Source organism: Fukomys damarensis, unplaced genomic scaffold (assembly GCF_012274545.1).
Source record: "Fukomys damarensis isolate Sample0158 unplaced genomic scaffold, DMR_v1.0_HiC HiC_scaffold_39, whole genome shotgun sequence".
In the NCBI taxonomy this organism is placed as follows: Eukaryota; Metazoa; Chordata; class Mammalia; order Rodentia; family Bathyergidae; genus Fukomys; species Fukomys damarensis.
Window position 1 is genome coordinate 43,804,472 of NW_022900951.1, and position 21,678 is coordinate 43,826,149.

Consider the following 21,678-nt stretch of genomic DNA (forward strand, 5'->3'; position numbering starts at 1 on the left):
AGTTGTATGCTTGGTAGATAAAGCAAGAAGCAAAATGTTAATTGGTGAACCTGGATAAAGGTATGGATACTTATTGTACTAGTCTTAACAACTTTTCTGTAGGTTTTAATTTCTTCAAAACAGAAAGGTGTAATAGAATACTACTTGGTAAAGGTTGTTTCAAGTGCACAGGACCATATTACAGCCTTAAAGTAAGGAACTGAGAGTTTCCTTGAGGCCAGTGCAGGCTGCAAAACTGTATTTTAAAAGTTCCAGGAGCACAACAGAGAAGCACAATTGGAGAGCATCATGTCACACCCTCTCGGCTACTTTGATTCTTGCCATCTTTTAGGACCCAAATCCTGGCAAAGTGCCAGGAGGCTCAGCGAGGGAGTGGAGTGATGAAAAGGCGGTGAGTGGAAGCTGATCTCGGGGTTCTCCAACACTTCACAGATGGTCACGAAAGAGACTGAGAAGGAAGGAAGCGCCAGGAAAGCTGGAAGGAAACCCCAAGTGCGGACTCAATGAAGGACAGAAAGAGGTAACAAGTCACACCATAGGTGTGCCTGCCTAGAGGTTACACAAGAATCAGGAAAACTAAGCTGTTCTGTCAGTTCAGAAGTAGATCATTTGTACCAGGGACTTCTCCGACAAGCCCCATCTTCCCCCTAGCAGATGGTTTGTGCCACAGGGATGTCTGGCAAAGACACCTGAAATTTCTGACAGAAGAAATTTCTTCTCCAAAAGCAAAAGATGCCTCTGGAACACATGTGCTATCAACTCCCTTACCCAGCTCTTGAAAGGTTAGAAGGTCAAGGTGTTTTCCTTTGCTTCCCATTTCCTGCTGAGTTCAGAGGTAGGATTTATCATTTCTGGGAGGTGTTGTGTGAAACCACTTCAGGGGAAAGTACACCCATTTGTCATCTGGAGTGGGGGAGAGTATAGTCTGAAGTCTACTCTTTCTGGCACTAGTGGGAGTGACAGAAAGTATTGCCATAGGGAAGAAAAGTGAAAATCTGCCACTTTCGTCTTCACCAATTCTATCATTTCCTCCATCTACTTCCCAAGAGGTGTGTTGGCCCCTGGTCTGGATAAGTCATTTCAACCTTTAGTAAAGTCCAGGGAGCCTGGCATTTTCATAAAAGAAAAATGAAAGGAAAATTAAAGAATAACTGAATAGCACATTGCTCCCTCTAATCCATCCTTTTCAGAGTAGACCGAGTAAGCATTCCAGAATACAAATCTCACTGTGAAACTGTGGGGCACAGATCTTTCAGATGGCTTTTCTTGACATGAACAATCCAAATTTGAAAACAAATTAGTATATTTTTGCAATGCATAATGAACATATTTATCATGGAATATTGGTACATACACATAAGGCATCTTGATTCTTACTCCGCCCCCCAAATTTTAAACATAATATACAAGATTCTTTGAAATCTGATGCCATACTTTGCTTCTTCCCCTTCATATTCTCTACTCCAGCTACCTTATCTCTTTCTAGTATCTAAACAAGCCATTCACCCCTGGTGTTTCTCACATGTTTGGTCACCCACCCACCACTCAAGTCAAGCATGGCAATTGGGTACAGATTCCAGAGTCATTTTGCCTTGGCTTAATCCTGGATGTGGGTGAATTTCTTAGTCTCTCTGCTTTCATTTCCTCCGTTGCAAATTGAGGCTAACAACAGGGGTGCTAAGACGATCGCATGAGAAAAATCTGTGACAAGAGCTCAGCAACAGAGCCTGGCACGAAGTCAGTACGCATTAAATGTTTGCTATTACTTAACTAACATTGACTGACTAGCTGCCTGTTAGGGAGGCCTGTTTGTTGTTGTTATTATTGTTTATTTTTTATTTGGTACTGACGATTTAACCCAGAACTTTCCTACTAAATGACATCCCCATTCCTTTTATTTTTAATGTAATTTTGAGACATGGTCTTGCTAAGTTGCTAAATTGTCCAGGCCGGGCTCCAACTTGCAATTCTTCTGCCTCAGACCCCCTAGGTGCTGGGATTTCAGGTGAGTGCCACTGAGCCTGGTTTATGGGAAGCCTTTGTGTCTGTGATGGTTAGGCTTAGTTGTCCATTTAAGCAGTTGGAAAGACTCTTGGAGAGATGGCTGAATCATTCATAGCTGAATGTGCTGATAGGAGGTGGGGCCCACTTGGAGATGGGTCACTGGGGACATGGCTTTGGAGGGTGTATCTCTCCCTGACTTTCTTTCTAACCTGTTTTGTTTCCAGCCACTATAAACTGAACAGCTTTCTCTGCCACATTCTTCTGCCATGCCAATTCTGCCTTCGAGTCAGGTGACCTGGCTCTGAAACCATGAGCCAAATTGAACATTTCTTCTTTTAAATTACCAGTATTGGGTATTTTTTCTTCTGCATGGGAAAGCTCACACAATTTAGTCTAGTGGAGAAGCAAGCATAAAATGAGGACTTAATAAGACAAAGGGGAAGTAAGGGTAGAGCTGTGTGAGCAAGGAGCAACTAATGAGGTCCCTCCCACCTTTTCCTTTAGCTGTCCTCACGTTAGGTGTTACTCTGAATTCAATTCTTTGCCAGGCCCCAAGGCTTGGGAGAGATGAAAGATGGTAAAACTTTTTCCATCCAGGTGTGGCAGCAAATGCTTATAATCTCAGCATTCTGGGAGGCTGAAGCAGGAAGATCATGAATTTGGTGACTGGGCAACTTAGTGACTTTGTGTGACTTGGTTTTGAAAAAGGCTGGGGACGTAAGTGAAATAAAAAAGTCACACATGTGTAAATATATAGTTTCTCTGGTGTGAAAAACTATAATAGTACATAAGATCCTAATGAGATAATTGACAATGTGAAATAGGAAGAAAAGGGCTAAAGGTGTAAAGAAAGTGGGAAGGGTAGGAGAAAGCTAATAAGGGTAAAGAAAAAATACGAGAAAATGAAAAAATGGAAATAAAGTGTTTGTAAATGGGGAGAGGAGGAGGGGGTGAAGGGAGGGCAGGGACAAGGGGAAAAAATGAGAACCAGGACCTGTCATGTAAAGGTACAAGATCCCAATAATGAATGTAACTGTACTGTATACCTAAAGTGTACCAATAAACTCAATGAGAGGAAAAAAAAAAAAAAAAGAAAAAGGCTGGGGATGTAGATTAGGTAATGTGCCCCTGAGTTCAAACCCTAGTACTACAAAAATCAATCAATCAATCATCAATCCCAGTCTAAGCCTGGCATTCAGACTTTAGGTATAGATACCTCTCTACTGGCTATCAAAATGTTAAAATAAGTTCATGTGACTGGCAAATGCCCTGAGTACCCCAAATATTCCATAACATCTCCGTCTACTCCATCTGACACATTCTGGCTATTGAGTGCCTTGGTTGGGTACTACCAGGGACTGCCCTTGTCCCCCATCAATGTAAATGTGTGTCAGCCTGTCTTCGGGTACTCTTTCAGTCTGTGTCCCCCTCCCTCATAAAATGAGCATCCTTGATCCCTGTTAGCAAATGAGAAATCCCTATCTGTTCCATGAGGCTGCCTTTTGAGGATGACCTCTGCTTGTATTTGGGCCTATCACTGGCTTGGAGTCCTAAGAGCTGTGTCTGCTCTTTGGAGGGATGCTGGCTGACTTAGGGTAGCTTTAGGCCTTCGTCTGGGCCATTGTGTCATGGTCTATTCCTGAAATACTGTACCTTTGACAATCTGTGCCTGTTCACCTGGATAAATTCTTTCCATTCCACCCTCCAGCTCACTGCAGAGGTTCCTTTTGCCTCCTAGATTTACTTGCTCCATTCTGTCAGTGTTCCCTATGTTGTTTCCAGGATTTACCCTGACGCTGACATTATGGAGAAGTTCCTGGTGTTCTGTGAAGCAGGATAGATTGAAAGCTTTCTGTTCTTGACTCCCAGCTCTGCCACTTCTTAGCTGTGTGATGGTGAGAAAGTTACTTTCATTTCTAGGCTTCAGCTACCTCATTTTCAAAATAGTATAATGATTGTAACTACTTCATAGGGTTATTGGGAGGATTAAATGATATCATAATGGAAAGCATAAACTATATTATAGTGGAAAGCACTTAGAAGAATGCTTGGCTCATAGTAAAATCTCTACAAATGTTAAACATTATTATTTTTGCTATTGTTTTGTTCTAAAGCTTTAATGGGAACATTTAGGCATGACTTTGAAACATTTTCAATATACTTGCCTCTTTTGATCTGCAAAACACTTCCAGAGAGGTAGATACAAATGATAAAGATTATCATCTCCCTTTTTGAGGTGGGAAAGCTAGCATTAGGCTATAGTGAGTGAGATTGCCAAGGTTAAGAACGAATTTTATAATTCCTATTCAAAGTTATTTTCCCCCACCAGTGAAGAGGTGGATCATTATTTATTCATTAAACATTTATTGACTTGTTTACTATGTACTAGGTACTGTACTGGATACCAAGAATGCAGTACTGGGCAAGCAGACAGGTCCCTGTTCATGAGGTTTTTTTTTCTAGTGGGAGACAGTAAATAAGCAAGTAAACAACAGTAAATAGTATATACTAATTAGTGTGATGAAATACAACAGAGTGATGTAATTAAAAGTAACTATTGGCACATATGACCATTAATCATGATATGTTAACTTGAATAATTTAAGAAATGCCTAGTAGAATAGTAAAGCACAGTTCTGGATGTGTCTGTGGATGATTGATATGTAGACCAGTGAGCTGAGGAGAGAAGACTCATCCTGAGTGGTATAAAAAGGGAAAGGAAGAAGTGTACCTAGTTAGAAAAGTTCCAGTCTTCTTGTGCCCTTTGCTGTTATCATCTTTGGGACATCAATTTCCAGGACTCCAATTTCTTCAACTTTCCAACTCAGACACACATTGGTGACCCATCAGTGAGCTTACAGGCCTATGACCTCGGGCTTGTGCCACATCCTTTTTTATTTCACTGTTTATTGGTACATTTTAGGCATACAATATGATGACATTCATCATTGGAAATTTATTTCTTATCTTTCATATGTAGCTTACTGGGATCTGGGAGTGAAGTTCTTATAGAGGGGGCACCCAAGGTCCTACTCTGGGACACCACTGTCAAGTGGAAGGAGCAAGGTGGAGGGGTGCAAAGTAAGGCTGGCTCAGAGCCCAAAGTTGGAAAGATGCCAAATTGGAAACTTTCTGGGAAAAGGCAGGAGTACAATGAATCTTATGAACAGTGAAAGGGAATTTTTCCCAATAGGTATTTATTGAATTTAAATTTATTGAGTTTTGGTACTGAGTATTGAACCTAGAGCCTCACACATATTAAGCAGGTATTCTACTGTTGAGCTACAATCTCAGCCTTAAACATTTTTAAAGCATCTCCAGATAATTTAGATATAATAAATGAACTAATTTTAAGGGTATAGATTGATGAACCTTGAGAAACACTTATGAAGATATGTAAAACATTTTTATCATCCCAAAATGTTCCTTTATGACCATTAATATTAATTCTGGTCAGATATTATGCAGAATGTCTCTCAACTTAGGTTTGGCTGATGGTTACTCATGATTATACTAGGGTTATGGTTTTGTGACAAGAATGACACATAGGTAATACTGTCTTCATATCACATCAAGTGATAGATGACATCAGTGTGTCTTCACTGGTGAGGTTACCTTTATTATCTAATTACAGTGTGCCTGAAGGATTTCTCTGTTGTAAAGTTACTATTTTCCTTTGTGATTAATAAGTATCTTGGTGGATATACTTTGAGACTATCCCATAAAGAAACTGAAAGTGTAAATAAGGATCAAAATGTATAGTAGATAATGTGAAATAGGAAGAAAAGGTACAAAGTTGAAGGGGAAGTGGGAGAGGTAGGGGAAAGGAAAGGGGAATAAAATTCACATGAGAAAATGAAAAAAAAATGGAAACAAAGTCTTTGTAAATAGGGAGGGGTGAAGGTGTTGAAGGGAGGGCAGGGGAATGGAGAAAAAATTAAGGATCAAGATATATTATGTAAAGGTACAGATCTCCAGTGATGAATGTCATTATGTTGTATACCTAAAATATACCAATAAAATTAATTTTTAAAAGATTTAAATTGTCATTAAATAAGAACTATGCATTGAATTGGAGAATGGAGAATGCTGTTTTATTTAATTTAGTTCTAATAGTCAGAGCTGGGTTTTTTCCTTCTGTGTTTTCCTTTATTATTCTTCCTATTATTATTCTATTTATTTGTTCTTTAATAAGCATGGATTTGTATTAATAGTGAGAGACTATAGTAGAATAATAATAGCATAGAATTTGACATGTGGCAAACCTGGATTTTAATCCCAACTCTCCTGCTTACTGGCTGTATGATCTTGAGAAAGGAATTTAAATCTGAGCTTCTAATATTTCATCCATAATAAAGAATCTAATAAGAAGCCATATTAGAATGTTTTTGAAAGAATTAAAGCACACAGTAGTGTTTGACACCCCATATAAAGGAAATGTATTTTTAGTATTGTAAATAGACTCCCCTCTGACTGGGTTGCTCTAGGATATTGGAATTGGAATAGATCCCTTTAGATTTGTTTTATGTTCTGAAACTGCAGACTTTAGTGTGGGGAAACTGCTGACATTTTTACATTGCTCTGAGTCACAAGAGATAAAGTGGCTGGGATTTTGTTAGTTGATAGTAGATTCTTGCAGCTCAAAATATATATCTTGTCCCTTTACAAAATTCATTCATTGCCTCTGGTATTTGGGAATTTGATTTTCATGGGGAACAAATATACCATTTGCAAAAGCGGTATTTTTATTTCTACCTCCCTTTCATTTTTATTTTTCTTCTTTCATTATTTATTTATTGATTTATTTTTGGTATCTGGGATTGAACTCCGGACCTGGTGCTTGCGAGGCAGGCAGTGACACCACTGAGCTAAACCCATGGCCCCTCTTCTTTCATTATTAGAACTATTTTAAGGTAAAATTTGCACAGGTGCAATCTTCTGTGATTCTTGTTTTTAATTGAAATTTATCTAATAAGAGCTTTTGTTAGGAATGATGTGCCCTTATGTTAAGCAGGAGAGAAAACACTGCAATATACTCAAGTTCCTGAGTTTTAAAGGCTTAAGTGACAAATTTTCTCTCTCTGTTTACTTTTTTCCTCGATCTAAATTTTGTTTTTTCATTCCTAAACTTGTTTGAATTGTTATTTCTTTCCTAAGTTCTTCAAGAACATCACTATTAATTGTTTATACAGATATAGGCTTTCAGGGTGACACATTCTCTAAAACTGCTTTACTTATCTCCAATAAAGTGTAACTCCCACAAAATCAGTCTTATTCAGAGCTGCAGGAGATGGGACCAGGCTGTGGAGGCCCCACAGTACGTCTGCTCTCTCCCAAAGGGTCCTGGGCCAAGGCTGGGGTCTGGGCAGTTGAAGGGACTATGCAGAAAAGTGGCCAGACAAAAACCTGGCCATGGACACTGCCAGGCCTTGAGAACAGGGAGGACGGTAGTGACAGAGGGGCCTTGTAGCCTCTGGCAAAGCTCTGGGGAGGAGGGTGAAGGGGAAAGGGTTGGGGGCTTCCCGATGCTTTTTTTGGCCTCAAGTTCTATATTATAGCTTGGCACAGCAATGCTACTGAACCTCTGTATTAAAACATTCGATATTTTGTTTATTGTGGGTTTGAGACATTAAATTTGATTTTTGAAAAATATTGTTTTTCTTAATTGCTAAGTTTTTGACCCCTGTAGCAAGTAACTATCTTGTCTCACCCCAGTGTAGTTCTGGCCCTCTAATAATCTCCCAGACAAGTTGTGCTCCCAATTTTTAGAATGGAGGCCTGATAGCAGAGAGACTAAAACTGTAAAGACATATCATGCCAACTGTACTGTCTGCCAGAAGAGAATTCCATTTCCCTTTGTTTCTGCTCCTGTAGAACCATTCTTACTATATACACAGCTCTTACTATATATTCAGTCTAAGTCCTTGTGCATTTCTAAATGATGGCATTAAGCATGGGCACATTACTCTTGGGCTGCCTGGGGTCACTTCTCATTTACAGAGGGCAAAGGCCAGGGTCTCAGTCTCCAGCAATAAACTTCAAGAACCATTAAGTTCCTCCAGACCCTTGTCAGGATCCCTGTAGCCTCAAGCATTCCTTTCTTTGCTGGAACCTGTCAGTTAGCTCTGGCAAAAATCAAGTTTCTTGAGCATGAACTTAATTCATCCACCTAAGTTTCCTGGCGAAATTATGAAAGAGTCTTTCTAATCCTCGAATGTCATAACTGAATGGCCTTTAGAGAGCACCCTGCTCCAACCCCCCTCCTTTAACTTAACATATAATTTCCTTTGCTCTATTTTATCCTCCAAGTAATCTCCAAGGCTGTTTCATAATGAAAATCAGGAGCAAGGTAAAAGACGAATTAATCAAGGAACTAAACTACCAGGGGACCCAGCTGTGCTCAGGGAGGACTATGTCATTAGCAATGCAGCCCTGGCTTGGGGATTTGTTTATTAGGGATTTTCTTCAAGGGCAGAGACAAAGATCTGCTTTGGCTCAACTCCAAAGCTTTACATGGGGTGGGGTGAGAATGGAAAGGTTAGGTTAGCTATCGTCCAGGCTGGAGAGTTTGAAAGCTACTACTTTAAATGGGCCTGGCTTTCCTTCTAACTGGCCCTGGCGTTATGGAGAAGTTGGCAAACCTTGCCTGTGTGCCTCTTACCTCTCTGGGTCTCCTACTCCAACATCCTTGTTTTCCGTTCTGAAATCAAGATAGCACTCTCTACTATGTTAGGACAACTTCCTTCACATATTTTCATTTGTTACAAGATCCATCTGGTACAAAACACTATCACATCATTCTCCCAGTTTAACCTGTAAACAGTGTGAGAATAATTTTAGCTACATTTTACAGATAATCTAGAAACAGGCTCCAAGTCTGGAGGGCTGCCTGAAAGGGTGTGACTAGAATGAGGCAAAGGTTGGTCTGTTGAGTCCAGCAGGACTGTGCTTGTTCTATTAAGGCCCAGTACCTTACAGGTGCCAAGGCAAGCCAAGAAGGCACATAGTGAAGCAGCTAACCAAAAGCCATAGTGCTCAAACTACTGTCTTAATCTGATCTGCAATGAATTCTACCAATGAAGTTGAATCCTGGGAAGCACAGAGCAAATCTAGGAACTTAGCTCTAATCCCACAGGGGACTTTGGGACACCTGGATATTGGGACTCACAAGGAATAGCTTTATATTCTTGGCAAATTTTTTCTTTCAGACTGGTGAAAGGTAAAATATCATTTGAAGGAAAAGGCTTATAAGGAAGCTTTATTTGTACATGAGGAAGAATCAGATCCCATTATAGTTCTGGGTAGTATTTAACCATGGCAATGAACAACAGTGTGTGTGTGTGTGTGTGTGTGTGTGTGTGTGTGTGGCCCGTGGGTCAATACCCATGGGTAGTGCACTTTCTTCAACTTGTTTTTCATCTAAGCTAGCCCATCTGCACACTCAACAAAAACTGAGAACACTGTATCCTTGGAATGTGGAAGGAGATTATTAGGTGTGTCACTCTAGAAGAAACAGAGAAGCTACAGGTGGCAAAACTCTAAATAGGCTACGAATTGAGATTATTTGGACAAATCAGATTATTTAGGAACTTGCACCTAAGTAATATTCCTGTATTTTGAGTGCCTAGCATAGAAAATAATGTGAGATCTGGACACGAATCCAGCACCGTATCACCAGCTCTAGAAATAGAACCCATCCCCCTCCTTTGCCCCAGACAGCTTTGACGAAGAAAATATCGACATTTTAAAATTTTTAAATTTTTAAAAATTTTTCTTCCCAGCCAGGGCAACTCGTATTTGCACAATGCAACTGCTCAGATGTATTGGGAAGCACAGTCATGTATTGTGCAATTCACCAGCATGATGGTAGGGGTGGCTCCAGCTGAGATGGAATGCTGCTTGGGGGAGGGAAGTACGATGGAGAGGAGTTGAAGAAGTTTTAGTTTTACAGGTTAGTAAGGAGCCAGTCTAGCAGTTGCTTCTTAGCCATGTTCCCCACTTCTTCATCCCGTTGTTGTTCCTTGGCAAACTTCATGACTTCTTGAATCAGATCTCCCACACTGTAGCCTTTCTCAGCTGCTTTGGCTGATACTTCGGGAAGCTATAAAGAGAGCAGATTGAGTCTTTCTGGAGGAAAACTCGCTGGACAAAATGAACTAAAATCCCCAGGCCTCTTACCCAATCTTCCAAAACTTGATCCTACAATTTGAGTAAAGTGTGTCACGAATACAGGACTAGAGGCTACTGACTTGCTTTTCTGTTTCCCTTGAAACTTCTTTAATGACAGATCAAAATGTCAAAGGTACTTTCTTTTTGTGCTTTAAAAACAAACTCTGAAATTAATTGCGTTCACTAAATATTCCCCACCAGGTGTTGGACCCTTAAATTAGTATGTGCTGATTGCTGGTTTGGAGTTTCCATTCCTCTGCTTCCCTAAAAAAGTACGAGGTTGGGAGTAGGAAGGATTGCCTGGGTTCAGTCTTCTGGAATAAAAATAATTTGGCTAAGTGTTAGATTTTTCTGGAATCCATCTAATGTGGAAAATGCAACTGTGATGGGCACACAGGTGTATATAAAGAGAATGAGAGACTTTGCATATGTATGAATGCTGACCTCCCACCTCCACCCATTCTTTCCTCTTGTTCTTTTCTGGATTGCTTACCTTTTCCAGTTGTCCATCATCATCTCCCATGAAGTAGAGCATGGGCACGTTAAATTCGGAGGCTGCAATCCATTGCAGAACAGCCTGGAGCTGCTTCTGCAAGTTACTTGTAGAGCACTGATTATTGACAATAACTTCAGGCCCAGGAGAATCTTGGTTCCTCGACACAGTGGTTTCCTGACCACATCTGGAGCTACCAATGTTGACACTATTTGCCAAGCCTGCTTCTTGTTCTTCCAGTTCAGCAAAGGCTTCTCTGTTGTTGCTGTAGTTAGCTATGATCATGCACAGCTTCATCACAGATTCTACCAATTGATTTATAAACTGGCGGTTCATTTGCTTCATCCCACTGATAAAGTCCACTTCTGCATTATCCTGACATGGTACTTCTCTGTCGGGTCTTCTAGCCATGGAAGATGTTTTGTTTGTTCTGGGATCAGAACGCTTGTTCTCACCATCGCATAGCTCATCACAGCTGAAGGGGCTATCACTCAGCAGTTTCTGGATCAGTGAGAGAACAATGTTTGACATATCCAGCTTCTGGCAGTCCAGTTGTTGATTCTCCTTTATAGAAGTGGATGGTCCAGGAGTTCCACGAGATTCGAGATGCTTCTTTGAGAGTGTTTTGGCACTTTGGCCACCTCCACACTTTTCATATTGGGTACTCTGAGTCACATAGCCCAGGGAGGAACCAGGGCCATCTTCTTCAAGTGTATCCTTGCCTTTGGCTTGCTGGGTGAGATGGTATTGGATTAGCCTAAGGGCAGATACAATCAAGTCCTTGGCCAGTGAATCTGTAGAAGGGCTTTTATTACCTTTTTTCTCATCTTTACTGGTGCATAGCTTAGTAGCCATCTTGCATGGATTTCCTTGCTTCTGGTTGCACATGGTCAGACTCTCCTTGAGAATGTGTTCACTGACTTTCTCAGCACTGGTCAATGACTTACACTGGTCTGATTTCATTTTGCATTTATCCTTCTCTTTCATTTCAGCCTTCATGGTTGAAAATTCAAGGCTTTGATTCTTGCATTTAGGATCCTGAGATCCAGCTTTCAAGGTTGCATATGACAAACTCTGAGACTTTGTCTTCTTCCTCTCGCCCAGAAGGGCACTGACCAGACGCTTCAACATGGCCTCCATGATGTTTGCAGCATTTTGTTTTCCATGGTTGAATAGATTCCTTTTGACAGCGGAGACAAAATCCGAGTCACTCATCAAGATGCCAGTTATATTATGCAGGTTCTTCATGCAGGAATCAATGAGATCAGACACGATTTCCTTAGTGTGCTTTAACAATACCCTCTTCAGGACCACGCAGGCTGGAATTGGCTTTCCAGAGCTATGCATTTTCAGAGTTTTCATAACAGAGACCATCATGTCAGATGCCACCTGATTTGCGTAAACCATGAGCCCCTTGCTAATGGAATCTGCAAATTCTTTACTATCTCTCTGAAACATTTGCTTTTCCCCACACTTGCTCTTGTTGGATAATTCACTGTATCTGAAGGTTTTCTGGCTACCCTCTTTGTTTTCCTCTCCAGTGTCTTGCATTTCCGAAGAAGTCAATTCCACTGCTTCATGGGCCATTTCAGAAGAAATCTTACTGAGAGGACTGCGGGGGCTGTTTTGCCCTTTGTCTCCAGTGGGTTGATACACTGAATGATGAAGGCACTTGTTTCTGTTTTCCAATTTCTTCTTGATTTCTTTATGGGCCATCTGGATTACCAGAGAAGATAGCCGATTGACATAGTAGGAAAGGTCATCCATACTACATTCTCCATCAGAGAACTTAACTTTCCTCTTAGTGTTAGGAGAATTGACTACAGGAGTTGAAGGACTTTGGTTATTGTTGGTATTTTTAGCTGCCATCATTTCTAGATGGAAGCGTTGAGGTTCTTTGGCCGTATGATCAATGCTCAATTTATCAGCATACACACTGTAGCAGTTCCCAGTTTGGGGATAAGCGTCTTTGTCTCCTAATTTATATTTACAGCTAGAGGCCGAGGGGCTGAGTGCATGCTGAAAACCTAAAGCATATTTCTGGAGATCATTGAGGAGCCAATTGAGGACAATAAGAGGATCAAAGGGAGCTTGTTTGAAAAGACACACAGATCCTTCCATCTAAAAAGAGAAAAACACCTATCTATAAGGATTTGGGTAGGCTACTTCTTTCTCTCATTTTTTAAAGATTAGTTTTATTGGGACATTTTAGGTATACAATATGCTGATATTCATTATTGGGAATTTGTACCTTTACATGATGAATCTTAGTTCTTATATTGTTCCCCATTCCCCTGCCCAACCACCTTCAAACACTCTACCTCTCCCTATTAACAAAGACTTTGTTTCCATTTTTTTCCTTTTCTTACATTTATGCCACTGCCTTCTTTCCTTTCTAGAAGATATATCTCCTAGATTGCACAGACTAGAGGTTTAAATATTTTTGAATTTGCATGGCATAGAATCCAGGTATATACATTGATATATTCAGTCACAAGTGGAAGAAACAAAAGTTAAGAGTATACATATTTGTGTACTTAACTATACACAGGTGTTCTCCATATGCCTTTTGATCCCAGATGAGTAAGTGTTTGACTAAATGTGTCAATGTATAGGTTGTGTGTGTACAGGTAGACATCAATAGATAGATTCATGTATGTGAAAATTTCAATAGATGCAAGAATGTGTCAGTGTTGTGTATTTGAGGGGAAAACGTGGCAAAACGTGAGTGCATATATGTGACTGTGTAATCATGTGCTGACATCACTGCCAACTGTGCATGTCTACTGTAGAGGCCAATATGTGTGCATTAGTGTGTACATGTGTGTGAATACCAAAACATTATTATGCACGACAGTATCTCTCTGAACATGGCAGTGTTGAATAATTGATGTGTTTATGATATAAATTCATCACTGTGCACCTACCTAAAAAGTTATGTATGTGTGAAAGTGCCAATGAACATATAAACACATACAACTACACACAGGTGTTACCAATATGGTCTTTGATCCCAGATGAGTATGTGTTTGACACAATGTGTCCATGTATAGGTTGTGTGTGTACAGGTAGACATCAATATATCGATTAATGGGGGTAAATATCTACATAGATGTGAGAATGTGTCAGTCTTGTGTATTGCTAAGGAAAAAAGTGTCAGTGCGTGCGTGCATACATGTGACTGTGTAATTATGTGCTGACATCACTACCAACTGTGCATGTCTAGTGTAGAGGCCAACGTGTGTACGTTAGTGTGTACATCTGTACATGTGTGTGAATGCCAAAATATTATTATGCACTGAACATGGCAGTGTTAGAAAATTGACATGCTTATGATATAAATTCATTACTGTGTACCTACCTAAAAAGTTACATATGTCTGAAAGTGTCAATACACGTATGAACAAATGCAACTATACACAGGTTTTATCCATATGCTTTTTGATATGAGATGAGTATGTGTTTGACTCAATGTGTCAATGTATAGGTTGTGTGTGTACAGGTAGGCAGCAATATATCAATTCATGTTTGTGAACATTTGAATAGATGTGAGAAGGGGTCAGTGGTGGATATTGCTAGGAAAAAATGTGTCATTGTGTGTGTGCATATATGTGATTGTGTAATCATGGGCTGACGTCACTACCAACTAACTGTGCATGTCTAGTGTAGAGGCCAATGTGTGCACATTAGCGTGTACATGTGCACATGTGTGTGAATACAAAAATATTATTATGCATGTCAGTGTGTCTCTGAGCGTGGCAATGTTGAATAATTGACATGTTTATGATACAAATTCATTATGTTCCTCATGAACCTATCTATAAATGTATGTATGTGTTAAAGTGTCAATGCACAAATGAACACATACAACTATACACGGGTGTTATCCATATGCTTTTTGATCCCAGATGATTATGTGACTCAATGTGTCAATGTATAGGTTGTGTGTGTGTAGGTAAACATCAATAGATAGATCCACGTGTGTGAAAATCTCAATAGATGTGAGAATGTGTCAGTGTTGTGTATTCCTAGGGGAAAATGTGGCAGAGCATACATGCATATATGTGATTGTGTATTCATGTGCTGACATCACTACCAACTGTGCATGTCTACTGTAGAGGCCAACGTGTGCACGTTAGTGTGTACATCTGTACATGTGTGTGAATGCCAAAATATTATTATGCACATCAGTGTGTCTCTGAACATGGCAGTGTAGCATAATTAACATGTTTATGATATAAAATCATTATTGTGAACCATGCACATACTTATAAATGTACATACGTGTCAATGTGTCAATGCACATATGAACACATGCAACTAGACACAAGTGTTATGAATATGGTCTTTGATTTTGGATGAGTATGTATTTGACTCAACATGTCAATATGTAGGTTGTGTGTGTACAGGTAGACATCAATAGATGGATTCATATGTGTGAACATCTGAATAGATGTGAGAATGTCAGTCTTGTATATTGCTAGGGGAAAAAAGTGTCAGTGCTTGCGTGCATATATGTGACTGTGTAATCATGTGCTGACATCACTACCAACTAACTGTGCATGTCTAGTGCAGAGGCTAATGTGTGCCCGTTAGTGTGTACATGTGTACATGTGAGTGAATACCAAAATATTATTATGCATGTCAGTGTGTCTCTGAACATGGCAGCGTTGAATAATTGACATGTTTATGATACAAATTTATCACTGTGCACCTACCTGAACATGGCAGTGGTGAATAATTGACATGATTATGATATAAATTCATTACTGTGCACTACCTAAAAGTTATGTGTTAAAGTGTCAATGCACATATGAACACATACAACTAGACACAGGTGTTATGAATATGATCTTTGATCCTAGATGAGTATGTGTTTGAATCAATATGTCAATGTGTAGCTTCTGTGTGTACAGGTAGACATCAATAGATGGATTTATGTGTGTGAACATCTGAATAGATGTGAGAATGTCAGTCTCGTGTATTGCTAGGGAAAAAAGTGCCAGTGCGTGCATATATGTGACTGTGTAATCATGTGATGACATCACTACCAACTAACTGTGCATGTCTAGTGTAGAGGCCAACGTGTGCCCATTAGTGTGTACATGTGTACATGTGTGTGAATGTCAAAATATTATTATGCATGTCAGTGTTTCTCTGAACATGGCAGTGTTGAATAATTGACATGTTTACTATACAAATTCATCACTGTGCACCTACCTAAGAAGTTATGTATATGTGAAAGTGTCAATGCACATATGAACACATACAACTAGACACAGTTGTTATGAATGTGGTCTTTGGTCCCAGATGAGTATGTGTTCAACTCAATATGTCAATGTATAGGTTGTGTGTGTACAGGTAGACTCAATAGATGGATTCATGTGTGTGAACATCTGAATAGATGTGAGAATGCCAGTCTTGTGTATTGCTAGGGAAAAAAGTGTCAGTGTGTGCTTGCATATATGTGACTGTGTAATCATGTGCTGACATCACTACCAAGTGTGCATGTCTTTTCTAGAAGCAAACTTGTGTACGTTAGTGTACAACCGTACATGTGTGTGAATACCAAAATATTATTATGCATGTCAGTGTGTCTCTGAACATGGCAGTGTTGAATTGACATGTTTATGATATAAATTCATCACTGTGCACCTACCTAAATTTATGTGTGTGTGAAAGTGTCAAGGCACATAATACATACAAGTAGACACGTGTTATCAATGTTTTTGATCACAGATGAGTATTTTGTTGACTCAATATGTCAATGTATATGTTGTGTGTGTACAGGTAGATGGATTCATGTGTGTGAACATCTGAATAGACGTGAGAATGCCCGTCTTGTGTATTGCTAGGGAAAAAGTGTCAGTGTGTGCTTGCATATATGTGACTGTGTAATTATGTGCTGACATCACTACCAACTGTGCATGTCTAGTGTAGAGGCCAACGTGTGCCTGTTAGTGTGTACATGTGTGTGAATACCAAAATGTTATTATGCATGTCAGTGTGTCTCTGAACTTGGCAGTGTTGAGTAATTGACATTTTTATGATACAAATTCATCACTGTGCACCTACCTAATAAGTTATGCATGTGTGAAAGTGTCAATGCACATAATACAACTAGACACGCGTTATCAATGTTTTTGATCACAAATGAGTATTTTTTGACTCAGTGTGTCAAGGAATGGGTTATGTGTGTGTAGGTAGACATCACTAGATGGATTCATGCGTGTAAACATTTCAATAGATGTGAGAATGTATCAGTCTTATGTATTGCTAGGGAAAAAATGTCAGTGTGTGTGTGCCTATATGTGACTGTGTAATCGTGTACTGACATCACTACCAACTGTGCATGTCTATTCTAGAGGCAAACTTGTGCACGTTAGTGTGTACAACAGTACATGTGTGTGAATTCCAAAATATTATTATGCATGTCAGTGTGTCTCTGAACATGGCAGTGTTGAATTGACAATGTTTACAATATAAATTCATCACTGTGCACCTACCTAAAGTTATGTGTGTGAAAGTGTCAATGTACATATGAACACACACAACTGTACACAGGTGTTATCAATAACTTTTTGATCCCAGGTGAGTATGTGACTCAATGTTTCTATGAATAGGTTGTGGGTGTACAAGTCGACATCAATAGATAGATTCATTTGTGTGAACATCTGAATACATGTGAGAATGTCAGGCTTGTGTACTGCTAGGGAAAAATGTGGCAGAACACGTGTGCATATATGTGACTGTGTAGTCATGTGTTGACAGCACTACCAACTGTGCATGTCTAGTGTAGAGGCCAATGTGTGCACGTTAGTGTGTACATCTATACATGTGTGTGAATGTCAAAATATTATTATGCACTGAACATGGCAGTGTTAGAAAATTGACATGCTTATGATATAAATTCATTACTGTGTACCTACCTAAAAAGTTACATATGTCTGAAAGTGTCAATACACGTATGAACAAATGCAACTATACACAGGTTTTATCCATATGCTTTTTGATATGAGATGAGTATGTGTTTGACTCAATGTGTCAATGTATAGGTTGTGTGTGTACAGGTAGGCAGCAATATATCAATTCATGTTTGTGAACATTTGAATAGATGTGAGAAGGGGTCAGTGGTGGATATTGCTAGGAAAAAATGTGTCATTGTGTGTGTGCATATATGTGATTGTGTAATCATGGGCTGACGTCACTACCAACTAACTGTGCATGTCTAGTGTAGAGGCCAATGTGTGCACATTAGCGTGTACATGTGCACATGTGTGTGAATACAAAAATATTATTATGCATGTCAGTGTGTCTCTGAGCGTGGCAATGTTGAATAATTGACATGTTTATGATACAAATTCATTATGTTCCTCATGAACCTATCTATAAATGTATGTATGTGTTAAAGTGTCAATGCACAAATGAACACATACAACTATACACGGGTGTTATCCATATGCTTTTTGATCCCAGATGATTATGTGACTCAATGTGTCAATGTATAGGTTGTGTGTGTGTAGGTAAACATCAATAGATAGATCCACGTGTGTGAAAATCTCAATAGATGTGAGAATGTGTCAGTGTTGTGTATTCCTAGGGGAAAATGTGGCAGAGCATACATGCATATATGTGATTGTGTATTCATGTGCTGACATCACTACCAACTGTGCATGTCTACTGTAGAGGCCAACGTGTGCACGTTAGTGTGTACATCTGTACATGTGTGTGAATGCCAAAATATTATTATGCACATCAGTGTGTCTCTGAACATGGCAGTGTTGAATAATTGACATGTTTATGATATAAATTCATTACTGTGCACCTACCTAAAAAGTTATGTATATGTGAAAGTGTCAATGCACATATGAGCACATACAACTAGACACAGGTGTGTTATGAATATGGTCTTTGATCCTAAATGAGTATGTGTTTGACTCAACATGTCAATGTGTAGGTTGTGTGTGTACAGGTAGACATCAATAGATGGATTCATGTGTGTGAACATCTGAATAGATGTGAGAATGTCAATCTCATGTATTGCCAGGGAAAATAGTGTCAGTGCAAGTGTGCATATATGTGACAGTGTAATCATGTGCTGACATCACTACCAACTAACTGTGCATATCTAGTGTAGAGGCCAACGTGTGCACGTTAGTGTGTACATCTGTACATGTGTGTGAATGCCAAAATATTATTATGCACATCAGTGTGTCTCTGAACATGGTAGTGTTGAATAATTGACATGTTTATGATATAAATTCATTACTGGACACCTACCTAAAAAGTTATGTATATGTGAAAGTGTCAATGCACATATGAACACATACTAGACACAGGTGTTATCAATATATTTTTTTGATCCCGGGTGAATATACGTTTGACTCAGTGTGTCAATGTATAGGTTGTGTATAGGTAGACATCAATATATCGATTCTTGTGTGTGAACATCTCAAAAGATGTGAAAATGTCAGTGTTGTGTATTGCTAGGGGAAAATGTGGCAGAGCATGCGTGCAAAAGTGGCTAAGTCTACCTTAGACTGGTCTTGCTTCTCCGTGTCCTTAATCACGATGATCTCTTTATCTTCTAGAGTCTGCAGGTTAAAGTTAAATTCTGAGCAGGAACCAGTAGCACCCTATGGAATTCAAGAATAAAATTCTTATGAACAGTTGCATTTTAAGGTTTGAAACTGCCCCCGAGGCAACAACTTCAAATTATGAATGTCATGTCCTTCTATTATCCCTTTTCTTTCTGTAGGCTTGTAATGCTAGCTAGTCTTTGAAGAATGACACAAAGTTCCTCCCACAAATTACTACTTCCCTCTATGAAGATGTTCTTAGTCTCAAGAACCATATTCTGCTAGCCATTACCTGTTTGGACAGAACTGCTTTTTTTTAAAAAAAAAACTTTTCTAACCTGTGATCTTCCATGCTTTAATTGCTTTAGCCTCTCCAGCAGTTTACATGGCTTCTAAAATGAGAGTTGATACCAACAGCGACAATGAAATTGAAATCAAGGACCCTGGGTTCATGAGAATGATGGCCTTCCACCTGAGTCTTCTTCACCTTTCCACCCTCTGCTGCAACCTTTCTCTTTCCTCATGCTTCTTCACTGATAACATTCCTCAGCAGTTTTCCCACTTTCTCCCACTCTGAGCAGGAAATACCCACCTTGGAATCTTTCTCTTCTGCATTCAGGGTGGACACATCAACAAAACATATCTGCAACAATTAAAAGGCTGAATTTAGATGAACTCGAGAGAAAAAGTCTTAATTTATTTTTCTTGGAGTTAATGGCACTCATAAGATTTTTGTGAAGATTAAATGAGGTAAAATATGTATAGCTCTTAGCAGAATGTGGCACATAGTACCAATATTGTGATATTACTAGGCAAACGAATCTTAACATTGCATTTCCTAAATAAGAATACCATGGAGTTATAAAGAGGCCCAAAGGACAATGTCCATACACATTAATTGAGAAAACTGAGAAGTATCTTGCTCAATTGACACAAACTCAAAAGTGGAGCTTGCATTGGAATTCGATTTCTCTGGTTTCTAGTTTAGGGCTCTTTCTATTACATCAGTGCTTAGACTGTAGTGGTATTTTTACTATTGATTATATAAAACATTTTGGGCAGTACATGGATAGACATCTCTGTGTCTAATAGGTACATTGTCCTAGAACATCAAACACGTGATATTATGCATAATATTGCTTAGGGTGATGGTTATTTTTAAATGTCAATGAATTTTTAATATATTAAAAAACATATCAAGTAGAGAATAGTATGGGTGTTACCCAAACATGATAAAATGTGAAGTACTATGCAAATGACTTGAAGTTTTGGAAACAGAGTATTAGTAGTTGTAGTATTTTGCCTTCCTGATAGGACCAAGTATAACTTACCGCTAATGGGACTTTATGACATAGGAGGTCTTATGCCATAAAGGCAGGTTCCTAGGCAACTGACACCCCTCCCTCCCCCTCCCCATCACTCCTCACTTGCCCCCCCCATCCTTTTGTGATGTATACTGTGATGTATCCTTACAAACCTTACTGAGTTTGCTTGCTTGGAGAAATCACAGTATCAGCCTCCATGAGTTTACCTGGGGCCCTGGTATTTGTATACCCATGTACCAGTTTTTCTGCTCCTTCTTTGTTAGGAGTCATTTTGTATCTTACCACTTTTCGTTCCTGATCTTGCTGTCTTATTGGGCTGTAGAAATCTACTTTGCACACACCCCTGCAGCTGTTTAACCAGTCGATATCAGACATCTATAAAGAGAAATAAATATATATCTGAATTTGTTTTTAGGATAGGAACTGCCTGGAGTAGGGGTGAACAGTGAAATATTTGAAGTTGAAGCACAGGGAAAGTCTTTAACTTAGACCTTTTCCCCCTTCTTTGTTACCTTCCTTACCTTCCTCTCCTCCCTTCCATCCCCCCTCCCTCCCATCTTTCCTTCCTCTCTTCTTCCCTCCTTCCCTCTTCCCTTCTCTCCCTTCCCCTCCCTCCCTTATTTTCTCCCTGCTTCAAACATTTTTATAATAGTTATCCTCTAATGGTTATCTTTTCACATAATAACACTTCATTTCTACCTTTACCATCCTGGCCATTCTCCAAGATCTCTTGGTGTTTTCTTCAACAATTTCTATAAAATATTGGAAAAGTTACAGAAAAAGTCTTCTAACATCCTCAGAAGAGGCATTTTTTTCTGCTTTTTTTTATCAAGAACTAGTGAACACTAGTTTAGAAATACAGGAAGGGAAGCAGAGTATTCCCTCATATGATTTGGACACAGCTTCAGTCTATATCTTAAAAAAAAAAACCTGTAAAAATTTATAAACTCATTACCTTGATAATGAAGTTCTTCTGGATTTTTGACCAAGAATGTGCCACCTAGAAGGGAGATGTTCCCCTTCAGATGGAGCTGGGCAGTGCCAAGTTCTTGGGCACCTGCAGCTGGCTGCCACCCCCTTCAGCTATTGGAGCAGACTGATGGGCCAG

The 21,678-nt window shown here is 39.4% G+C and overlaps 1 protein-coding gene across 3 annotated transcripts; it reads right to left on the minus strand.

Moving 5' to 3' along the window:
• Window positions 1-9,785: 9,785 nt before the first annotated feature.
• Window positions 9,786-21,678, minus strand: Akap4 (A-kinase anchoring protein 4). Of its 3 annotated transcripts, XM_010606301.3 has the most exons (8): window positions 21,526-21,678; window positions 21,270-21,322; window positions 20,853-20,945; window positions 19,838-19,888; window positions 19,584-19,637; window positions 19,201-19,302; window positions 10,667-12,787; window positions 9,786-10,105 (listed from the first exon to the last, which is right to left on the minus strand). In XM_010606301.3, the coding sequence occupies exons 2-8, from the start codon at window positions 21,285-21,287 to the stop codon at window positions 9,950-9,952; spliced, it is 2,595 nt and encodes an 864-aa protein (XP_010604603.1). In that variant the 5' UTR covers window positions 21,288-21,322; window positions 21,526-21,678; the 3' UTR covers window positions 9,786-9,949. The 3 variants fall into 3 exon arrangements, with proteins under 3 accessions (XP_010604603.1, XP_010604604.1, XP_010604605.1); XM_010606302.2 differs by lacking the exon at window positions 21,270-21,322 and having other exon boundaries at window positions 9,787-10,105; XM_010606303.3 differs by lacking the exon at window positions 19,584-19,637 and having other exon boundaries at window positions 9,787-10,105.

Coding starts and splice junctions, on each gene's coding strand:
- Akap4 (XM_010606301.3), bottom strand. Junction 12,788..19,200: donor AGAAGCAAGACCAGTCTAAG/GTAGACTTAGCC, acceptor TTCTCTTTTTAG/ATGGAAGGATCTGTGTGTCT. Junction 10,106..10,666: donor ATGATGGACAACTGGAAAAG/GTAAGCAATCCA, acceptor CTCTCTTTATAG/CTTCCCGAAGTATCAGCCAA.